The following is a 17,962-nucleotide window of genomic DNA, read 5'->3' as shown; positions in this document are numbered from 1 at the left end:
GGGGGGTGGGAATCAGATCACCTTCTCACAACAGATTATAAAAGATTCATAGCATTAACTGCCATAAAGAAGCTCAAGTCTTCTCTGTCTTCTTTTTAAAAGTAACACACCAGCTTACACCGCTCTATCCATCGATCCACAAGTATACTGCTTGTGGAAGGAGCAAATCAGACTGGGATGGCAGACCTGATGGCAGAGATTTCTGTTTCAAAAGTACTAGCTGCCTCTCCCAGTGAGTGTATGTCCACACTGGTGCACGTCCCCAGAGCCTTACGTGGGTTTGAGATGAACTGCATCCTGTTTATGAAGAACCGAAAGCAATTAAAGGATGCATTTCATGTTTTAGTACATTAGGAGGCTACTTGTAAACTTGGGAATGCTCTGCATTCCCTGGCAGGGGGGTTGGGAGGGGGAGGGGGAGAAAGAACCTTCTTTTCTAACTTGGTGCAAACTATTAAAAGGAAAATCTCAGAAAAATTGACAACGGGGATTGAAATCTATCAATGCTTGAAAACATGAGAAATGCTTTAAAAACACGAGAAAATAAGTATGTGCTGAATCTAAAAGAAAGGTTGGCTGATGGACTTTCTCTGCACCATCAAAAAATACATTCAGTTGTCCTCTGAAGTGTGTCTCTTACTCTCGTCTATCCATGACTGCTACTAGTTGTAGTTCACTGACAAAGCCACTTTATGTCTGGCTGACAAGAGCTAAAACAGCAAAAGACTACAAAGCTCATCAGCTGTGGCAATCGCTGCGTGTGTCCTAAAGAGGCAGGACGATGGGCAGCCTTGCAAGACAGTAGGGCACAGGGAAGTGTCACCAGCTGACCAGGGTTCCACTGAAGCAGGCAGGGAAAAGGGAGAGGGAAGGGGCAGCAAATTAGAGAGGAACGGGAAGAGAAGAGGAAGGGAAAGACCTCATGGTAATGTCATGTCAGCACATATATGTAATAGGTTAGAATATTTTCTATACATATATATGATATACCAAAATCCTTGTTAGAATTTTATGCTTCTCTCTTTTCTTTTGTATCATAGAGCTGGGTGGGAAAACAGAGAAAATAAGCTTTCCTTTTCGAAATGCTTGCAGGTGAGAATTCGGGAAAATTCCTCACAGACAAGCAACCTGCATTAGGCCCTGAAGGCAAGGGGCTTACATGAAACAAGAAGTTTCATATCCCCATGGTTTGCTCCATATTCATCACAGAGCAGTTATCATCTTGGACTAAGGGGAGTAATGCCAGGCTCTTGAAAGCATCACTTGACAATACATTGATTACTGGGCATTAAACTGTTAGATATATAACACGGATAGTAACCCATGAATGGGCTTGCCTGTGCCAGGCAAGGTTCTAAGTGTCTTCCAAGCACCTCACGCAGCCTTCCTGACAGTCAGGTGAAGAGGTGCTCCTGTAACTCTCCCATCTCTCTGGTGAGGACATGCTGAGGAGAGAGGTCTGATATCTGGCAGGGAAGTGGACAGGGAGGGGAGGAAGAATCCAGGCTGTATGATCCCAGCCTCTGCTCTGAACCACTCTGGTCCTGCTCCTACGCAAACAAAACTAACCATCAGCAAAGGACGGAGGAGCACAGGAGCAGAAGACAGAACATGGGCTATAACGCTCCGTGTGGCCCCAAAAGCCCCTCACTCTCTGGGAACCTCAGTTTTTTCTTCCACTGACTGAGTTTGACTCCTCTGGGGTTTCCACCTCGTCTACCACGATTTTATATTTCCTGGCAATGGTACCCAGTGTAATGGAAGCCATGAGCTGTCACTGATGGACTATATTGAAAATGTAACTCCACAACATAGGGGAGTGAATGCAAGGCCAGAAGATAGGGAGATACCTCATCACATTTCAGGATTCAGGGTCAATAGGTGATACTGAAAAAATCACTCTAAATTCTTCCAATTTGACTACCATCACCACCTGAGTCCCTGCCTCCATGTGACGGGCAGTGCCAAGAGATGCCTTAGACAGCGTTCACTTTTCCTAAGCTCTAAGCCCCCAGGATTCACTGCGGTTTTCCATTTGGGGAGTTTTTATCTAATTCTCAGACTTAGCACTACCCCTAAAGTAACTGCAGCTGAAATACCTGGCTTGGCACATTTTAGGGATTTTGTCTTTATTAGATTTTACTTGAAATCATTTTCCTTCTCTTCACACACAATTTACAACATAACATGAAGAAAACCCTCATTTATAGTTTTTTATTTCCCCTAAGAGGTTAAGTTTAGATGCCCGGCAAAAGATAAGCCTTTTGTTATCAGGGAATTCCCAACTCAGACCAAAGCAACAGTTCTCAGATGCCTGGAGAGTCAGGTATCCTGCCTGGCAGTTCTGCCTTCAGCCCAAATCTGGATAATTAATTTGTATACGCCAGAGAATTGGTTTTTCTGACATTTACAGACGTTTGAATTTGTGGCAATACATAAAAATTTTCATGATTTTGGTTCTTTTGTGATTCACATAGATTTATGCCCAGAACATTATCCTCTTATTCCATTTAAATACACACATGGGTATAACATCTAGCACTCAGGCTTCTGAGTAAAAAGCTGTTATAGAAAAGTATGTAAGCAAACTATTCCAGAGACAGAAAATAATTCACAATACATTCTGCTCACTTGCAGTGAAGAGCATGTGAGAGAAGTTTTACCTTTTTTAAAGTAACATTGATGCTGGGAGACGAGACCCGGCAGGGGATGAGCACCTCCTTCCCTTCAGTCATGTTTATAATCTCAGGGATTTCACTGTGCATCTCTAAGAAAGGTCTATCTGTATCTGAATGAGAAGAAAATGAAAACACACACACATAAATGACTGTACGATGAACACCCAGACACTGAAGCTGGTGAGGCAACGTGGGGACCACCATGCATCTTCCCATGCATGTAACCCCCATACACCCATATTCTTCTCTCTCACCGGGCCCTCCGAGTTTCTGCCCAGATACAGAATCCTTCTCTAAGGAAACCGAATTCCTTATTCAGGTCTCGGCCTTCAATCAGCAGACCCCCGCCCCCTCCCCCCCCACCTCTGAGGCCCAGTTCCTACTTTGCAAATTGTGACCTGGGGGATGGGGTGAGGGGTGTTTAGATCACTCAGAGAAAAAGCCATAAAAGTGCAGAGTGAGAGTAAGGTGAATATTCTGCATAAACGTCTTCCCACAGCTTTGCAAAAGGGCCTCAGGAAGCGCCCTCCTGAGCCTTTGTCAGAAGTCAGAGGGGGTGGGTGCAGGGGTCTATAGTCTTAGGAGTACAAATGTCAGTGGAGAGTGGGGGACCAAGGTGTCAGGTTGGAGAGAGGATTTCCATTTGAATGACAGAAACAGGCCTCCACCGCTTTCTGCAGCTGAAAGACCAACTAGTAAAACGAGAAGGTCTGAACTACTTCAGGGGAGGGGGTAGGGTGAAGGCAGCAGAAGCAGGGTGAACACTGCATTTATCTCACAAGCACGTGTGTCTGGTTCTTTAGCCCGCACCGCACAACTACGAACAGTAAAGCATGATGAGTGCTCGCGAAGAGACCTGGAAAGGGCTTTACCTAATCACCAAGAGATCACCCTTAAAAGCATGGCATTGTCAACTACAAATCGGCCTTGCCTTCTACCTCTACAAGGATTAAATCAGGTGCCTCTGCAGGGCTGACCTTCAACACCCTCTGAAGGGAGTTCAGGGTGGACAGCAGGAATGAGGCGCTCTGGGGAAAATGGGCAGAGTCAGTCTTTAGATAGATATTCTCAGGAGCTGACTTTATGAGCCCAATTCTTGCATCTCCTCATGTCTAAAAAAAGCACTAAAATCCTTCCTGGTGACATCTGCTCCTCAAGACAAGCAGAAATCTTCTGCAAAAAAATAATATATGCTTGACTGCATGTACTTACCCTTCACCAAAATCACATATGTTGACCTTCCCTGCCCCCCTTCTGCCTCTTTGGAGCAGTTTCTCAGAGCTATCTGAGATGCTGTCTCCCAAACTATAGTCCTTATTTCACCCCAATAAAACTTAACTCATGACTCTCACATTATGATTTTTTTTTTCCCCAGTCGACAGCATTTTGCCCACCTCAGAGGTCAGAAGGACTCAAACCGCGTGCTGGGCATCCCTGCAGCTCCTGCAGGGACAGGACTGAACATTCTTTCAGAAACACCCTCGCAGTCTATCTTGCCCTTGGAATCCCCAGACAGCCATCTCTTCAGGAAACACTGCTCTTAGCTTCTCCCCTTGGACCCAGCCCTCCCTGCCCAGATGGAAAGAAGCCCTGTGCAGACTCTCCCCGGGCCCTCACCTGCTCGCTGTTCAGAATCATCCTGGATGCTGAACAGACGATGAGGGCCATGGCTGCCTGGACTGAATGGGGGCTACAGACATTGTTATGAACTGTGTCTCCCTCCCTCCACCCCGACACACACACAAACTATACGTTCTAACCCCAGCACTGCAGAATGCGACCTCACTAGGGTCAAATAGAGTCACTGCCAATAGAGTTACTTCAGTTATGTAGGGTGGGGTCCTAGTCCAATGGGCCTGGTGTCCATATAAGATGATGGCCATGTGAGGAGAGACATCCAGGGAGAACGCATATGGAGACAAAGCAGAGATGGAGCAATGCAGTTGGAGGTCAGGGCCACTGAAGGTCGCCAGCCCCCCTCAGAAGGTAAGGAGAGGCAAACAGGAGCTCCCTACAGGCTTCAGGGGGGCACGGCCCTGCCACCACCTCAAGTGCGTAGAATGTGAAATGATAAAGTTCTGTAGTTTTAACACCCACACACACCCACACACACACACACACTCCACTACCACCAAAAAAGGGACCTTGCTGTAGCCCGCTGAAGATGGCGGTGTGTGACATACACCAGAGGGGACCCTAGAGGGACCCGATCGATACAGCCCATCTTAGATGATCAGAAACCCTTGAACAATTCCTCCTGGTCTCCTGGGAAGCCTTCCTGGGTCAGCCCTTCCCACTTCCCATCCCAGCCCACCTCAGGGGCTTTGCCAGCAGCCCCAGAACTCTCCTGTTACAGCACCTAAAACACGACTTCCCTGGGTACACATGGGATGATGACTTCTGAGGAGAGGAGACAGACGGTATTCATCTCTGCTTCATATGAAATGAATGAATGAGCCAGTGAACGGACTACTCTCCAACTCTCATTTTACAGATGAGAAGAGAGAGGCATGAACAGGTGCAGAGAGTTGTCTCGCTGTGAACAGAAACCCCAGAGGCCAGTTTCTTCTGAGCTCCAGTCCAAGGTTCCTTCCCTGCCCCACCTCCCCTCATCATAGCCCGCTCCCTCGTCAGAGGAAGCACTGTTGCTGGCGATTGTTCTTCAGAGACAGGTTGTCACAGTTCCCTGCGGCAAGTATGTGTGATGTCACACGGTCTAGTGTTGGAGGAATTCCCAGGTGAGGACGCTCGCCACGGGGCGAGGCTGGGGTGGGGGTGCCTTTGGGACAGCCTCGGGACAAGGCTCAGAGTTGGGGGAGTGAGGGGGACAATAGGTTGTGGTTAAGACCGTACATGTTAGGAGAATTTAGGGCTGTCCAGTGACCCACTCCAGTATTCTTGGGCTTCCCTTGTGACTCAGCTGGTAAAGAAACTGCCTGCAATGTGGGAGACCTGGGTTCGATCCCTGGATTGGGAAGATCCACTGGAGAAGGGAACGGATACCCAACCCAGTATTCCAGCCTGCAGAATTACACGGACTGGACAGTCCATGGGGTCGCAAAGAGTCGGACATGACTGAGTGACTTTCACTTCACTTCAGTGGTTAGGACTCATGCTTTCACTGCTGCTGAGGGCGCAAGCTCAAATCCTAGTCCAGGAAAGATGAGCTGCATGACCACAAAAAAAAAAAAAAAAAAGCACAAACTTCACAGCCAGGGTTCGAGTCCCAGCTCTGCCCCTTACTAGCAGTGAGACTGTGGGCAAAGCATTTCACCAATTCCATCCCTCATCTGTAATACCTGTCTCAAGGGTGACATGAATTCATACATATAAAGTGTCTGGAATGGTACCTGGCAGATGTGTGTGTGTTAGCCATTAATTTTCTCATTATGAGAAATTTGAACTTGAGAAAGGGGGGTTAGGATATATGAAAATCATAAATTATACTCAAGATCTAAACTACAAAAAATACAAATTTATATTAATATAATGGCATAAAAAAAGGCAAAACGAATACACTAAAATGTGAGCCATGATTCCCTTTGAGTATTACGAGTTGTTATTATTTTCTTTGTGTCCCCATGAACTGTAGCCTGCCAGGCTCCTCTGTCCATGGGATTTCCCAGGCAAGAATACTGGAGTGGGTTGCCATTTACTCCTCCAGGGGATCTTCCCGACCCAGGGATCGAATCCGAGGCTCCTGTGTTTCCTGCATTGCAGGCAGATTTTTTTACCACTGAGTCACCAGAAAAGCCCTTCTGTTTTTGTCAGATTTTCTAGAATGAGCATGTATGATTTTACAACAACATTTTAAATCGTTGCACGTAAATCTCAATGTCTTAAAGCATTTTTACTTGAGGAAAACTATAAATTTTGCATGTGATTTACATCAGTTTTGTCCAGTATACTAGGAGACATTAACTATCACATTAATAGTTATATGTCTATTAGGAAGGCTCAGTGAGTGTAGTAGCATCTGTAGAGAGGAAGAGTTAATTATACGGAGACAAAGATTCACTTATCAGCACAAAATTCCTCCCCTGAATAAAACTGCTGAGCTGGACATCCAGGCAGGACTACTGGGATTCGATCAATTCCTTTCCTTCCTCCTGTGAGTCTATATTTTTATCTCCTTTGTGAGTCCCAAGGTAAACACAAACACCAGGAAATAGTTTAATTCATGTAACTAAATTGTAAATCCTTCACATTGAATTTACTGTCTCCTTAAGCAACCATTTTCAACAAAGGACACTGGCATAAAATGTTCCTGAGGAAACAGCAAACCTTGGTGTAGTCATTTTTAGTCTAATGAATGCCAATCCCAAAAGAAAACAAAAGCAGCTAATGCAACATGCCTTTGAATTTCATCTTGCCCTAGTTCGCTCTGGATCCCTCGAACACTTGAATTTCATGATAGCTATTGGCCTTTAAAAATCAATGCCAATTTTAGCACTGGGCCCACTGTTCAAAAAATACCAGAACTTCAATGATTGGTGTCCGTCCCAGCATAATTCAAAACACACCATTTGTAGCACAGTTAATAGTGGCATTATAAATCCACTATGTTTACAAATGAACTTATGCCTACAGACACACACACACTATTCTCCAGGCTTATTAATAGTATATTTCCTCTGCAATTTGCTTCAAGGAAGGGCTAAGAATGAACTTGCCTGACATATTATAATACAAACATTTTTTGTTTTGTATGACCACAGATACAGAAGAGGTCACGGTTCCATTAATATCACCAGTAAAACCACTTACTACTCCCATAGGACGCATTTGTCTTTGTCACAAAATTAAAAACGACTTCTAAACCCAGCCAGCTCTGTGGAGTGGTTTCCTGAGACCAAAGTGGCTGGTTGTTGAAAGAGTGAGGAAGAGCTGCTCCGGAGACCGCCGGTGTACCCGCGGTGCAGACACACTGTCACCAGGGACTCAGGCCACACCCAGAGGCAGGCAGGTCACACCACCCTCCCCTCTCTGAACTCTTAGAACTCACAGCAGTGACAGGAAGCTGGCACAGAATGAGGTTTTCTCATCCAGTAGGAGTAGCTGGGCTGTCATCCTTCAGGACAACGGGCAGGCTTGGGCACAGGGGAAGATGAAACAGGGACCCATGCTCAGAATGGTATTATACCTACTTTTTCAATGTGTTTTTTCCTTTTGATATCTGTAATCACTCTGGCATATCAGGGCACACAGACACAGAGGTCCCAGCATGGCAAGCTTCGTGCCAGTCTATTTCCCAAGGGCATCACCTAGGAGCTCTTCTATGGCGTGTGGAGCAAGTGAATGGCCCAAGGATTTTAGGGGGTTTTTCAGACTGAAGAGGAGTTCAAGAGTAAACATCTTATTTCTGAGTACTTGTTCATTCCCATGATTTTCATAAACTTTTTCCTGATTTCTTTTCCCTTTAATTTCATTTACCTTAACTCTTAAGTCCTGGTCATGAGGACTCCTAATTATTTTCAAGGAGGATGTGATTTTAATTTATTGAGGATGAAGTGAAGAGGATAAGAAGGTAATTAACCAACACCATGAAAAGGATCCTATCTAGAAATGAGAGTTTTTACATTGCACTTTTGACTTTAGTTGCCCACCAAAGCTTTTGAGAATTCAAAACAGAGCTTTGGAGCAACCACAAGAAAGCTGAAATAGCTATACTAATATTAGATAAATAATTATTGTTGTTCAGTTGTTAAATATTAGATAAAATAGACTAAAACAAAAACCATTACCAGAGGTAAAGAGGGATTTTGTAATAATGATAGCGTTCAGCAGGAAGATATAATAATTATAAATATATATGAAGATATAATAGTTATAAATATATATGCAACTAGCAACAGAGCACCAAAATACAGGAAGGAAAAACTGACAGGATTGAAGAATAGAAAATTCAACAATAATAGATGAAGATTTCAATACCTTACTTTTAATAATGGACATAATAACTAGAGAGATGGCTGAAAAGGAAATAAAGAACTTGAACAACACAGATAGCCAACTAGACCTAACAGACATAAACAGAACCCACCACAGCAGGATACACACTCTTCTCAAATGCACACAGAACATTCCCTAGGATAGACTATACACTAGGCCATAAAACAAACTTCAATAAATTTAAAAAGATAGAAATAATACAAAGTATGTTCTTTGACTACAGTGGAATGAAATTAGAAACCAGTAAGTGAAAGAAACTTGTTGTTCAGTCACTAAGTCATGTCCAAAAAACCATTAGAAAAAAATTCACGAATCCAAAAGCTAGTTCTTTGAAAAAATAAACACAATCGACAAACCTTTTGACAGACAAGCCAAGAGGAGGAAAGACAAATTAATAAGATCAGAAAAGAAACAGTAGATATTACTATCGACATTACTAAAATAAAAAGAATTATAAAGGAATAATATAATTGTATGTCAATAAATTAGATAACAGATGAAATAAACAGGTTCCTAGAAAGACATAAACTACTGAAACTAACTCAAAAGAAACAGACAAACTGAATATACCTATAAGAAAAGAGATTGAATCAGTCATCAAAACACTGCCCACAAAGGAAAACTCAGGCCCAGAAGACAAGTGAATTCTATTAGATATCTAAAGAATGAACACCAATTCTTCACAAATTTTTCTAAAAGAACAAAAGGGAAAACTTCCCAGTTCATTCTATGAAGCCAGTGTTTCCCAGACACCAAAACCAAAGACATCACAAATGAAAAACAGGTCAATATTTTTTATGAATGTGGATGCAAAAAAAGCTTAATTTCCAGCAAACCCAACACCTATAAAAGAATTACGCACCTGGCAGAGTGTTCCAGGAATGCAAGACTAATTTAACATCCAACAACCAGTCAATGTCATTAATATACAATATCAATGGAATAAGAAACAAAAATCACATGATCCTTTCATTAGGTACAGGAAAAGCATCTGACAAAATCCAAACCCTTATGGAGGACGGTAAGGAGATTTCTTAAAAAGCTAGGAATAAAACCACCATATGACCCAGCAATCCCACTCCTAGGCATATAGCCTGAGGAAACCAAAACTGAAAAAGACACATGTACCCCAATGTTCATTGTAGCACTATTTACAATATCTAGAACATGGAAGCAACCTAGATGTCCAGTGATAGATGAATGGATAAAGAAGTTGTGGTACATATATACAATGGACTATTACTCAACCATAAAAGGGAACACATTTGAGTCAGTTCTAAAGAGGTGGATGAACCTAGAGCCTATTATACAGAGTGAAGTAAGTAAAAAAGAGAAAGATAAATATCGTATACGACCCATATATATATGGAATCTAGAAAGATAGTACCAAAGAATTTATTTTCAGGGCAGCAATGGAGAAACAGACATATAGAACACACTTATGGACATGGGGAGAGGGGAGGAGAGGGTGAAATGTATGGAGAGCGTAACATGGAAGCTTACATTACCACATGTAAAATAGATGGCACACGGGAATTTGCTGTATGTCTCAGGAAATTCAAACAGGGTCTTTGTACCAACCTAGAGGGGTGGGATGGGGAGGGAGATGGGAGGGAGGTTCAGGAGGGAGGGGACATATGTACACCTACGGCGGATTCACGTTGAGGTTTGACAGAAAACAAAAAAGTTCTATAAAGCAATTATCTTTTAATTAAAAAATAAATTTAAAAAATCTAAACCCCTTTCACAACAAAACACACACACACACACACACACACACACACTCAAAAAACTAGGAATAGAAGGGCATTTCCTCAATCTGATAATACAAAAAAAACTTAACAGCTAACAACACTCTTAATAATAAAATACTGGATGCTTTCCCCTTAAGATTAGGAACAAGACAAGGTTGTCCACTCACCACTTCTATTCAGCACTGTACTAGGGCTTCAATGGTTATTATGAATAATGCTGCAATAAACATTCCAGCTAGAGCAATTCAGCAAGAAAAAGAAATAAAAGGCATCCAGATTTGAAAGGAAGAAATTTTCTCTGTTTTCAAATGACATGATCTTGTATATAGAAAATCCTAAGGAGTCCACTAAAAAAAAAAAAAAAAAAAAAACTATTAATTGGAACTAGTAAATAAGTTCAGCAAGATTTCAGGATTCAAGATCAATATGCAAAAGTATTATATACTTCTATGTACTTTCAATGAAAAATGTGAAAATGAAATAAAAAAGTTTTATTTATAACAGCATCAAAACAGAATAAAATACTCAGGAATATATTTAACAAAAGAAGTGTGAAGCTTGTATTTTGCAAACCACAAAAACACTGAGGAAAGAAATGAAGTAAATAAATGGAAATACCACCTATGTTCATGAATTGGAAGGCTTAATATTGTTAAGATGGCAGTGCTCCTCAAATTGATCTATGGATTCACTGCAATCCCTATCAGAATGCCAGAAGACTTAGTAGAAACCGACAGGTTGATGCTAAAATTTACAATTGAAAGGGACCCAGAAGAGCCAAAACAACCTTGAAAAAGAACAAAGTCGGAGGACTCACACTTTTCAATTTCAAAAGTTATTACTAAAACTGTAAACAATCATGATTAAGACAGTGTGGTACTGGCATAAGGACAGACATACAGATCAATGAAGTAGAACTAAGAGTTCATAAATAAGCCCTTGAGTCCATGGTCTGCTGGTTTTCAACCAGGCTGCCAAGACCATTCAATGGGGAAAGATCAGTCTTTTCAACAAATGATGCTGGAGCAACTCTACACACTAACAAATAGAGGACCTTTATATCAAATCATACATAAATATGAACTCAAAATGCATCAAAGGCCTAAATTTAAGAGCTAAAACTATACAACTTTTAGAAGAAACCATAAAAGTAAATCTGCATGATCTCAGATTTGACACTGGATTCTTATACATAATATAAGCAACAAAAGAAAAAAGTAGATCAACTGGACCTCCTCAAAAGTTAAAACTTTTGTGCTTCAAAGAATACCATCAGGCAAGTGAAAAAAGAACGAACAGAATGAGAGAAAATATCTGATAAAAGATTTGTATCTAGAATACAGAAATATTTATATATCTAGAATATATTAGAATCTAGATATACAGAAGCTGACTGTGATGCAGGAGACACAGGAGACTTAAGTTTGATCCCTGGGTGTGGAAGATCCCCTACAGAAGGAAATGACACCCATTCTAGTATTCTTGCCTGGAGAATCCCATGGACATAGGAGCCTGGGTGGCTATAGTCCAATGAGTAGCAAAAGAGTCAGACAGGACTAAGCAATTAAGCACAGCACATCTTAACATTGATACCTCTAAATTTTATCTAGAACATAAAAATATTTTTATAATACATATTTAGAATAAGTAACTACATAAAATATATTAATATATAATCTAATAAAAAATTGAAGATCTCTTACAACTTGGTAACAAATAATCCAATTAAAAAATGGAAAAGAGATCTGAAAAGACATTTCTTCAAAGAAGAGGTACAAATAATCAATAAGCACATGAAAAGATGCTCAACATCATGAGCCATCAGAGAAATGCACACCAAATCCACAAGGAGATACTGCCTCAAATCCACTAGGACCGTGATGAAAACACAGGGTAACAAGTACTGGCAAGAACTTGGAGAAACTGGAACTCTCATATGCTGCTGGTGGCAACATAAGATAGCCGCTTTGGAACACAGTCTGGCAGTTCTTCAAATGGTTAAACATACAATTATGCTTACATATGACCTGGTACTTCCTCCCTCAGGTATGTACCCTAGAGGATGAAAATTTGTTCCACAAAAGAACTAGCATATGACTGTTCACTGCAGCATTATTCATAACAGCCCAAAGATGGAAACAATTCCTACGTCCATCTACTGATAAATGGACGGCTAAAATGTGGGAGACCCATACAATAGAGTGGAATATTATTTGGCAATAAAAAGAAATGAAGTGCTTATACTTGGTACAACATGAACGAACCCTGACATATGCTGAGTGCAAGAAGCCAGCACATATTTATATATTTAATAATAAAGTGCCACATATTTTATTATTCTGTTTATATGAAATACCCAGAATAGGCAAATCTACAGGGACTGAAAGTAGGTCAGTGTTTGCTTAGGGTTGGGAGGTATAGAAGGGTAAAGGGTGACAGCTAAAAGGTACAGAGATTCTTTCTGAGATAATGAAGGGTTCTGAAATTGACTGTAGTGATGGTTGCATATGTCTGTCTATGTGCTAAAGACCATTTTTGTTGTTCGGTTGCTCCATCATGTCCGGCTCTTTGCGACCCCCATGGACTGCAGCACGCCAGGCTTCCCTGTCCTTCATTATCTCCCAGAGTTTGCTCAAACTCATGTCCATGGAGTCAATGATGCCATCTAACCGTCTCATCCTGTGTTGCCCCTTTCTCCTCCTGCTCTCAATCTTTCTCAGCATCAGCATCTTTTCCATTAAATTATACAATTTAAATGGGTGAATTATATGGTATGTGAATATCTCAAAACACTTAATTTGAAAGAGAACAGAACCCTGGGGTCTATCTCAGGAATGGTGACCCCCTGTTTTCTGTAACCAGAGATCATTCAGTGCTGACTACCTTATCTTATAGAGTCCCTCCAACCTTTCTCTCCCACTCTTCTTTGCATTTGAGGAAGCCACTCACAAAAAATTTTCTCCCATGACAAAACCATCCTGATTGTAAATACCTAGTTTAGTTCCCACTTAGCAGTCCCAGGTCTGTGGGGAACATAGTGAGACATCTCTGTCTTCCTTCAGCCAGGAGGTTCCTTGACCGATGTATCTATTCAAGTCCACACAGTATTTCCTAGTGAGTCATGCTGGTTATCCAAGTGAACAAGTAAAACCTCAGCTGTAATTCACTACCCACCCAGATTCAGAAGTGAGATAATCCCCTCTATGGCTGACGTAGGAATATCAGTGCCAGGCTCTGCCATCTACAAGAGACCGTACACAAATGTTTCTATTACAGCAAGATAAGCAGAGACAGGGCACCATATTTCAGACTCAAGATGCTATCCTAAAACTAAACATGAATATATTATTTGTGTGATACAAGATCAAAAAAACTCTTTCCTGACTGCCTGCTGCTGCTGCTAAGTCGCTTCAGTCGTGTCCAACTCTGTGCGACCCCATAGATGGCAGCCCACCAGGCCCCCCTGTCCCTGGGATTCTCCAGGCAAGAACACTGGATTGGGTTGCCATTTCCTGACTGCCTACCTTCCTTCAAAAGAGAAGCACACAGTTTTCCCTTATCTCATTTGGAAGTCCCATTTGTCCACTCATAACGGCAAGCTGGACATTGCTACTGCTACTGCTAAGTCATTTCAGTTGTGTCCGACTCTGTGCGACCCCATCCCTGGGATTCTCCAGGCTAGAACACTGGAGTGGGTTGCCATTTCCTTCTCCAATGCATAAAAGTGAAAAGTGAAAGTGAAGTCGCTCAGTCATGTCTGACTCTTCACGACCCCATGGACTGCAGCCTACCAGGCTCCTCCGTCCATGGGATTTTCCAGGCAAGAGTACTGGAGTGGGATGCCATTGCCTTCTCCGAAGTTGGACATTAGGAGAAGACAAAAGATCAAGACTTAGGAGAGACGAGGACAGGAAGAGTGGTTCAGCCCCCTCCCCTTCTTCCTGCATCTTCTGTGAATTTGCTCCTTGAAATATGCGCATCTAGCAGTCAGGCAACTGGGGTAATCAATCATTTAAACCCAGTGTCCAGCAGAGGCTGGGTACATGGTGCACCGGCAACTGATGTTTATTGAGAAGATACCAGACGAAGCAAGAAACAAGGCAAAATCAGGACGTGTGGTCCTGTGCACACAGCAACTCCATGGAATCCAGCTCTAGCTGTGTGGACATCACACATACCTCTCCCCCCGGCTCAGAAACTTTCCTTTTGATTAGAGGAAAAAGTAAATACTAAATTCTGCCTTGAAGGAGAATAAATTCTCTTTAATTTATAGCTAAGACCTAAGTACGTTAGTTGAAGATCTAAGTAAGAGGGGAGTGCCAGGGAGATGGTATAACTGACTAGACTTTAAGTCCAGAAAGGCAGACAAGGGCGCAGTTTCTCGGGCTCCCTAGAACCTTGCTCACTGGGTATTTGCATAAGATGCTTAGTTGATTTCTATTTTCACGAAGTCAGATCTTCATCTTGATCAATTAAAACATCTCAGAGGAAAAGAAAGTAAAAGAGAAAGTTAGGAAGGAAGGTAAGAAGGAAGAGAGGGGGGAAGAAGGAAGGACAGACGTATAGAGGGATGACAGATGGATGATGAAAGGAAAGATGGAAGGAAGGAAAGAAATGAAACAGGAATAAAGGAGAAAGGGAAGAAGGAAGCAAGCACTGATGGGCAACTACAATTCTTTCTTCTACTGCCAAGATTTGGGGCCATGTCCCAAACCCTATTATTCCCAGCTCTGCCTCTGAATTGAAAGATTATAAAACTGTTAGGGGACTTGTGTGATACCCTAACACAGCCTCTCACATTACAGAAGCAGAAGCTGAGTCCCAGAGACGAGAAAAGACCTTCCTACAGGCACAAGGATAGCACAAATGGCTGAGCCAGACCTGAATCCAGGTGTCCTGGTCCTAGACCATCCTCTCTGCATCAACCAAAATCTAGCCCTGACTCTCAGAATGACTTAGGAGTGACAATTACGTCTTCAAATACCCCACAGATGGGACGGAAGGAAGGAAGGGTGGAGGGAAAGAAAGATGGCCCAGGGACGTGGGGTCTTCTGGCAGGAGATCAGAAATATGAAAGGCCAGACTGTTAAGAAATTCCTACTGTGAACATCAAGTTCGAGTCACTGGACCCCCTGCTTAGCTCTCTCTGCTATAACGTGCTGGGGATGTTTTGGGATCTCTGTCATTACCACCTCAGGGCCAAGAGCTGTCCAACCAGATAAAGCTCTATCTTATGGAGCCAAGAGATGAATGTCCTTCCAGGGGACAGTCATTCTCCAGTGCAAGGGGTGTTTGGCCCCTGGGACACGGGTTCTCCCTGAGGGCAGCTACCCTCTCAGGAGAACATCCCCTCCAGGGTTTTGCACTGTTGGCATTGGAGGCTAGGGTCCTGCTTAGGTCAGGCACAGCCACCCTGTGACTCTCTGAGGCTTAGTTCCCTCTAGAAAACATGACAGGCATTTTCCTGTCCCAAAACTTGTGACGTGTTGAGCATGCATGTGAAATGTTCACGCAGGGAGTAGCACCCTGACATCTCCTAGGGGGGTGCTGGGCGGGGAGGAGGAGAGAGCCGGATGCAAGGCCACAGGGGCGGTAGCAGCTGAGAGCATGGGGCCAGTCCTTGGTCGCTGCAGCCAGCGTTGCCAAGTGGGAATACAGGCCAGCACAGCTAGAGTTCCAGTTTTTCAAGATAAGTAGGAAATCAGATTTTTATGTGAACTTCTCCAATTATTAAACATTGGCAGTCAAAAGCACTGTGCCTGCCAGTCAAAACGCATACCAGCGGCATTTGGCCGGAACACTTCCTGGTCTGCAAGCCGGCACTGCCCCCCAAGCCCCCACCCCACTCCTCTCTGTCCTGCACACAAACCTCCAAGGGGGTTGAAGGGAAGCCCAGCAAGAACATATTGGCAAGAACAGGGCCTTGAGTCTATCAGATCTGGGTCCCAAGTTTGACTTGGGACGTACATGCAGTATGTGACCTTGAACACAGTATTAAATTTCTCCAACTTTCCTATCCAAGGAGACTGACAATGGAATTTATCCCACTGGATTTCAAGGATGAAATATGATTTATGGTAATGAACCTCAGCCAGATATCGATAAAGGATAGAGAGGCACACTCGGTCCCACTCAAGTGTCAACAGTAGGAAGGCGCTGGGGCGTCATCTTGTCCAGTCCCACCAAGTGAGCACCTGTGCTGTGTCTGAATCCCTGGACACACAGGGAACTCACCACCTCCCAAGACAGGTCGTTCCACTGCCAGAGAGCTTTAGATGTTGCAGAGTGTTTGCTTACATCAAGATGAAATCTGCCTGTCTTGACTTCTTTCATTCTTAAATAGTATCTGTACCATCAGCAGTTATAAAGATGAAGTTTGATCTCTTTGCCTCAGAGAAAAACTTTTATTTATTTATTTTTTTTTAGAGAAAAACTTTAAAGGAGATATTTTTCCACCCAGTTCTTTACTTTTCAAAACATTTCTGTTCCTTTTGTTGTTCCTTGCCAGTGAACAATAACAGAACTGTCAGATTACTTGATGCTTATAACCCAGTGGGGCAGGTACCCATTTGACAGATGAGGAAAATGAAGTATGGGAGCGGGATAATAGAATTTACTTGTAATTCCTGTTCCTCTTGAAATGTAAATTAAATGGTAAGATCTGGCAAATGTTTGACAAACCTAGAGAAGGTATTAAAAAGCAGAGAGATCACTTTGCCAATAAAGGTCTGTATAGTCAAAGTTATGGTTTTTCCAGTACTTCCATACAGGTTCTTTACCACTAGCGCCACCTTGGAAGCCCATAAAAACATGATATCTCATCAAATTTGAATTTTAGATAAACATTAAATAAGTATAAAAAAATTTTTAAGTATAACTATGCCATAAATATTGCCATGGGCTTCCCTTCTGGCTCAGTTAGTAAAGAATCTGCCTGCAATGCAGGAGACCTGGGTTCAATCCCTGGGTTGGGAAGTACCCTGGAGAAGGAAATGGCAACCCACTCCAGTGTTCTTCCTGGAGAATCCCACGGACAGAGGAGTCTGGCAGGCTACAGTCCGTGGGGTTGCAGGAGTCGGACACAACTTAGTGAATAAATCACCACCATCATGGTTTTTCCAGTAGTCAGGTACGGATGTGAGAGTTGGACCGTAAAAAAGGCTGAGCGCCAAAGAACTGATGCTTTTGAACTGTGGTGTTGGAAAAGACTCTTGACAGTCCCTTGGACAGCAAGGAGACCAAACCAGAGAATCCTAAAGGAGATCAACCTGAATATTCATTGGAAGGACTGATGCTGAAGCTCCAATACTTTGGCCACCTGATGCAAAGAGCCAGAAGAGTCCATGATGCTGGGAAAGACTGAAGGCAGAAGGAGAAGCAGGCAACAGAGGATGAGATGACTGGATGGCATCACCAACTCAACAGGCATGAGTTTGGGCAAACTCCGGAGATGGTGAAGGACAGGGGAGCCTGGCGTGCTGCTGTCCATGAGGTCGCAAAGAGCTGGACACGACTGAGTGACTGAACATCAAGACCTGGCACCACCTTCATCCCGAACCCCATCCACCTGTTAATGGT

The 17,962-nt window shown here is 42.8% G+C and overlaps 1 protein-coding gene across 1 annotated transcript in view; it reads right to left on the bottom strand.

Annotated features, from left to right (window-relative positions):
- FLT1 (fms related receptor tyrosine kinase 1) overlaps positions 1 to 17,962 on the bottom strand; it is a 197,793-nt gene that overhangs the window by 134,105 nt on the left and 45,726 nt on the right. The window contains exon 4 of the mRNA XM_043891526.1: positions 2,664 to 2,788. Coding sequence (XP_043747461.1) covers positions 2,664 to 2,788 — 125 coding nt within the window. The remainder of the gene's footprint in view (positions 1 to 2,663; positions 2,789 to 17,962) is intronic.

The sequence above is a fragment of the Cervus elaphus genome, chromosome 30, assembly GCF_910594005.1.
Source record: "Cervus elaphus chromosome 30, mCerEla1.1, whole genome shotgun sequence".
NCBI classification, from domain to species: Eukaryota; Metazoa; Chordata; class Mammalia; order Artiodactyla; family Cervidae; genus Cervus; species Cervus elaphus.
The sequence above is the reverse complement of the archived record's forward strand: the minus strand, read 5'-3'. Positions and strand labels throughout refer to the sequence as shown.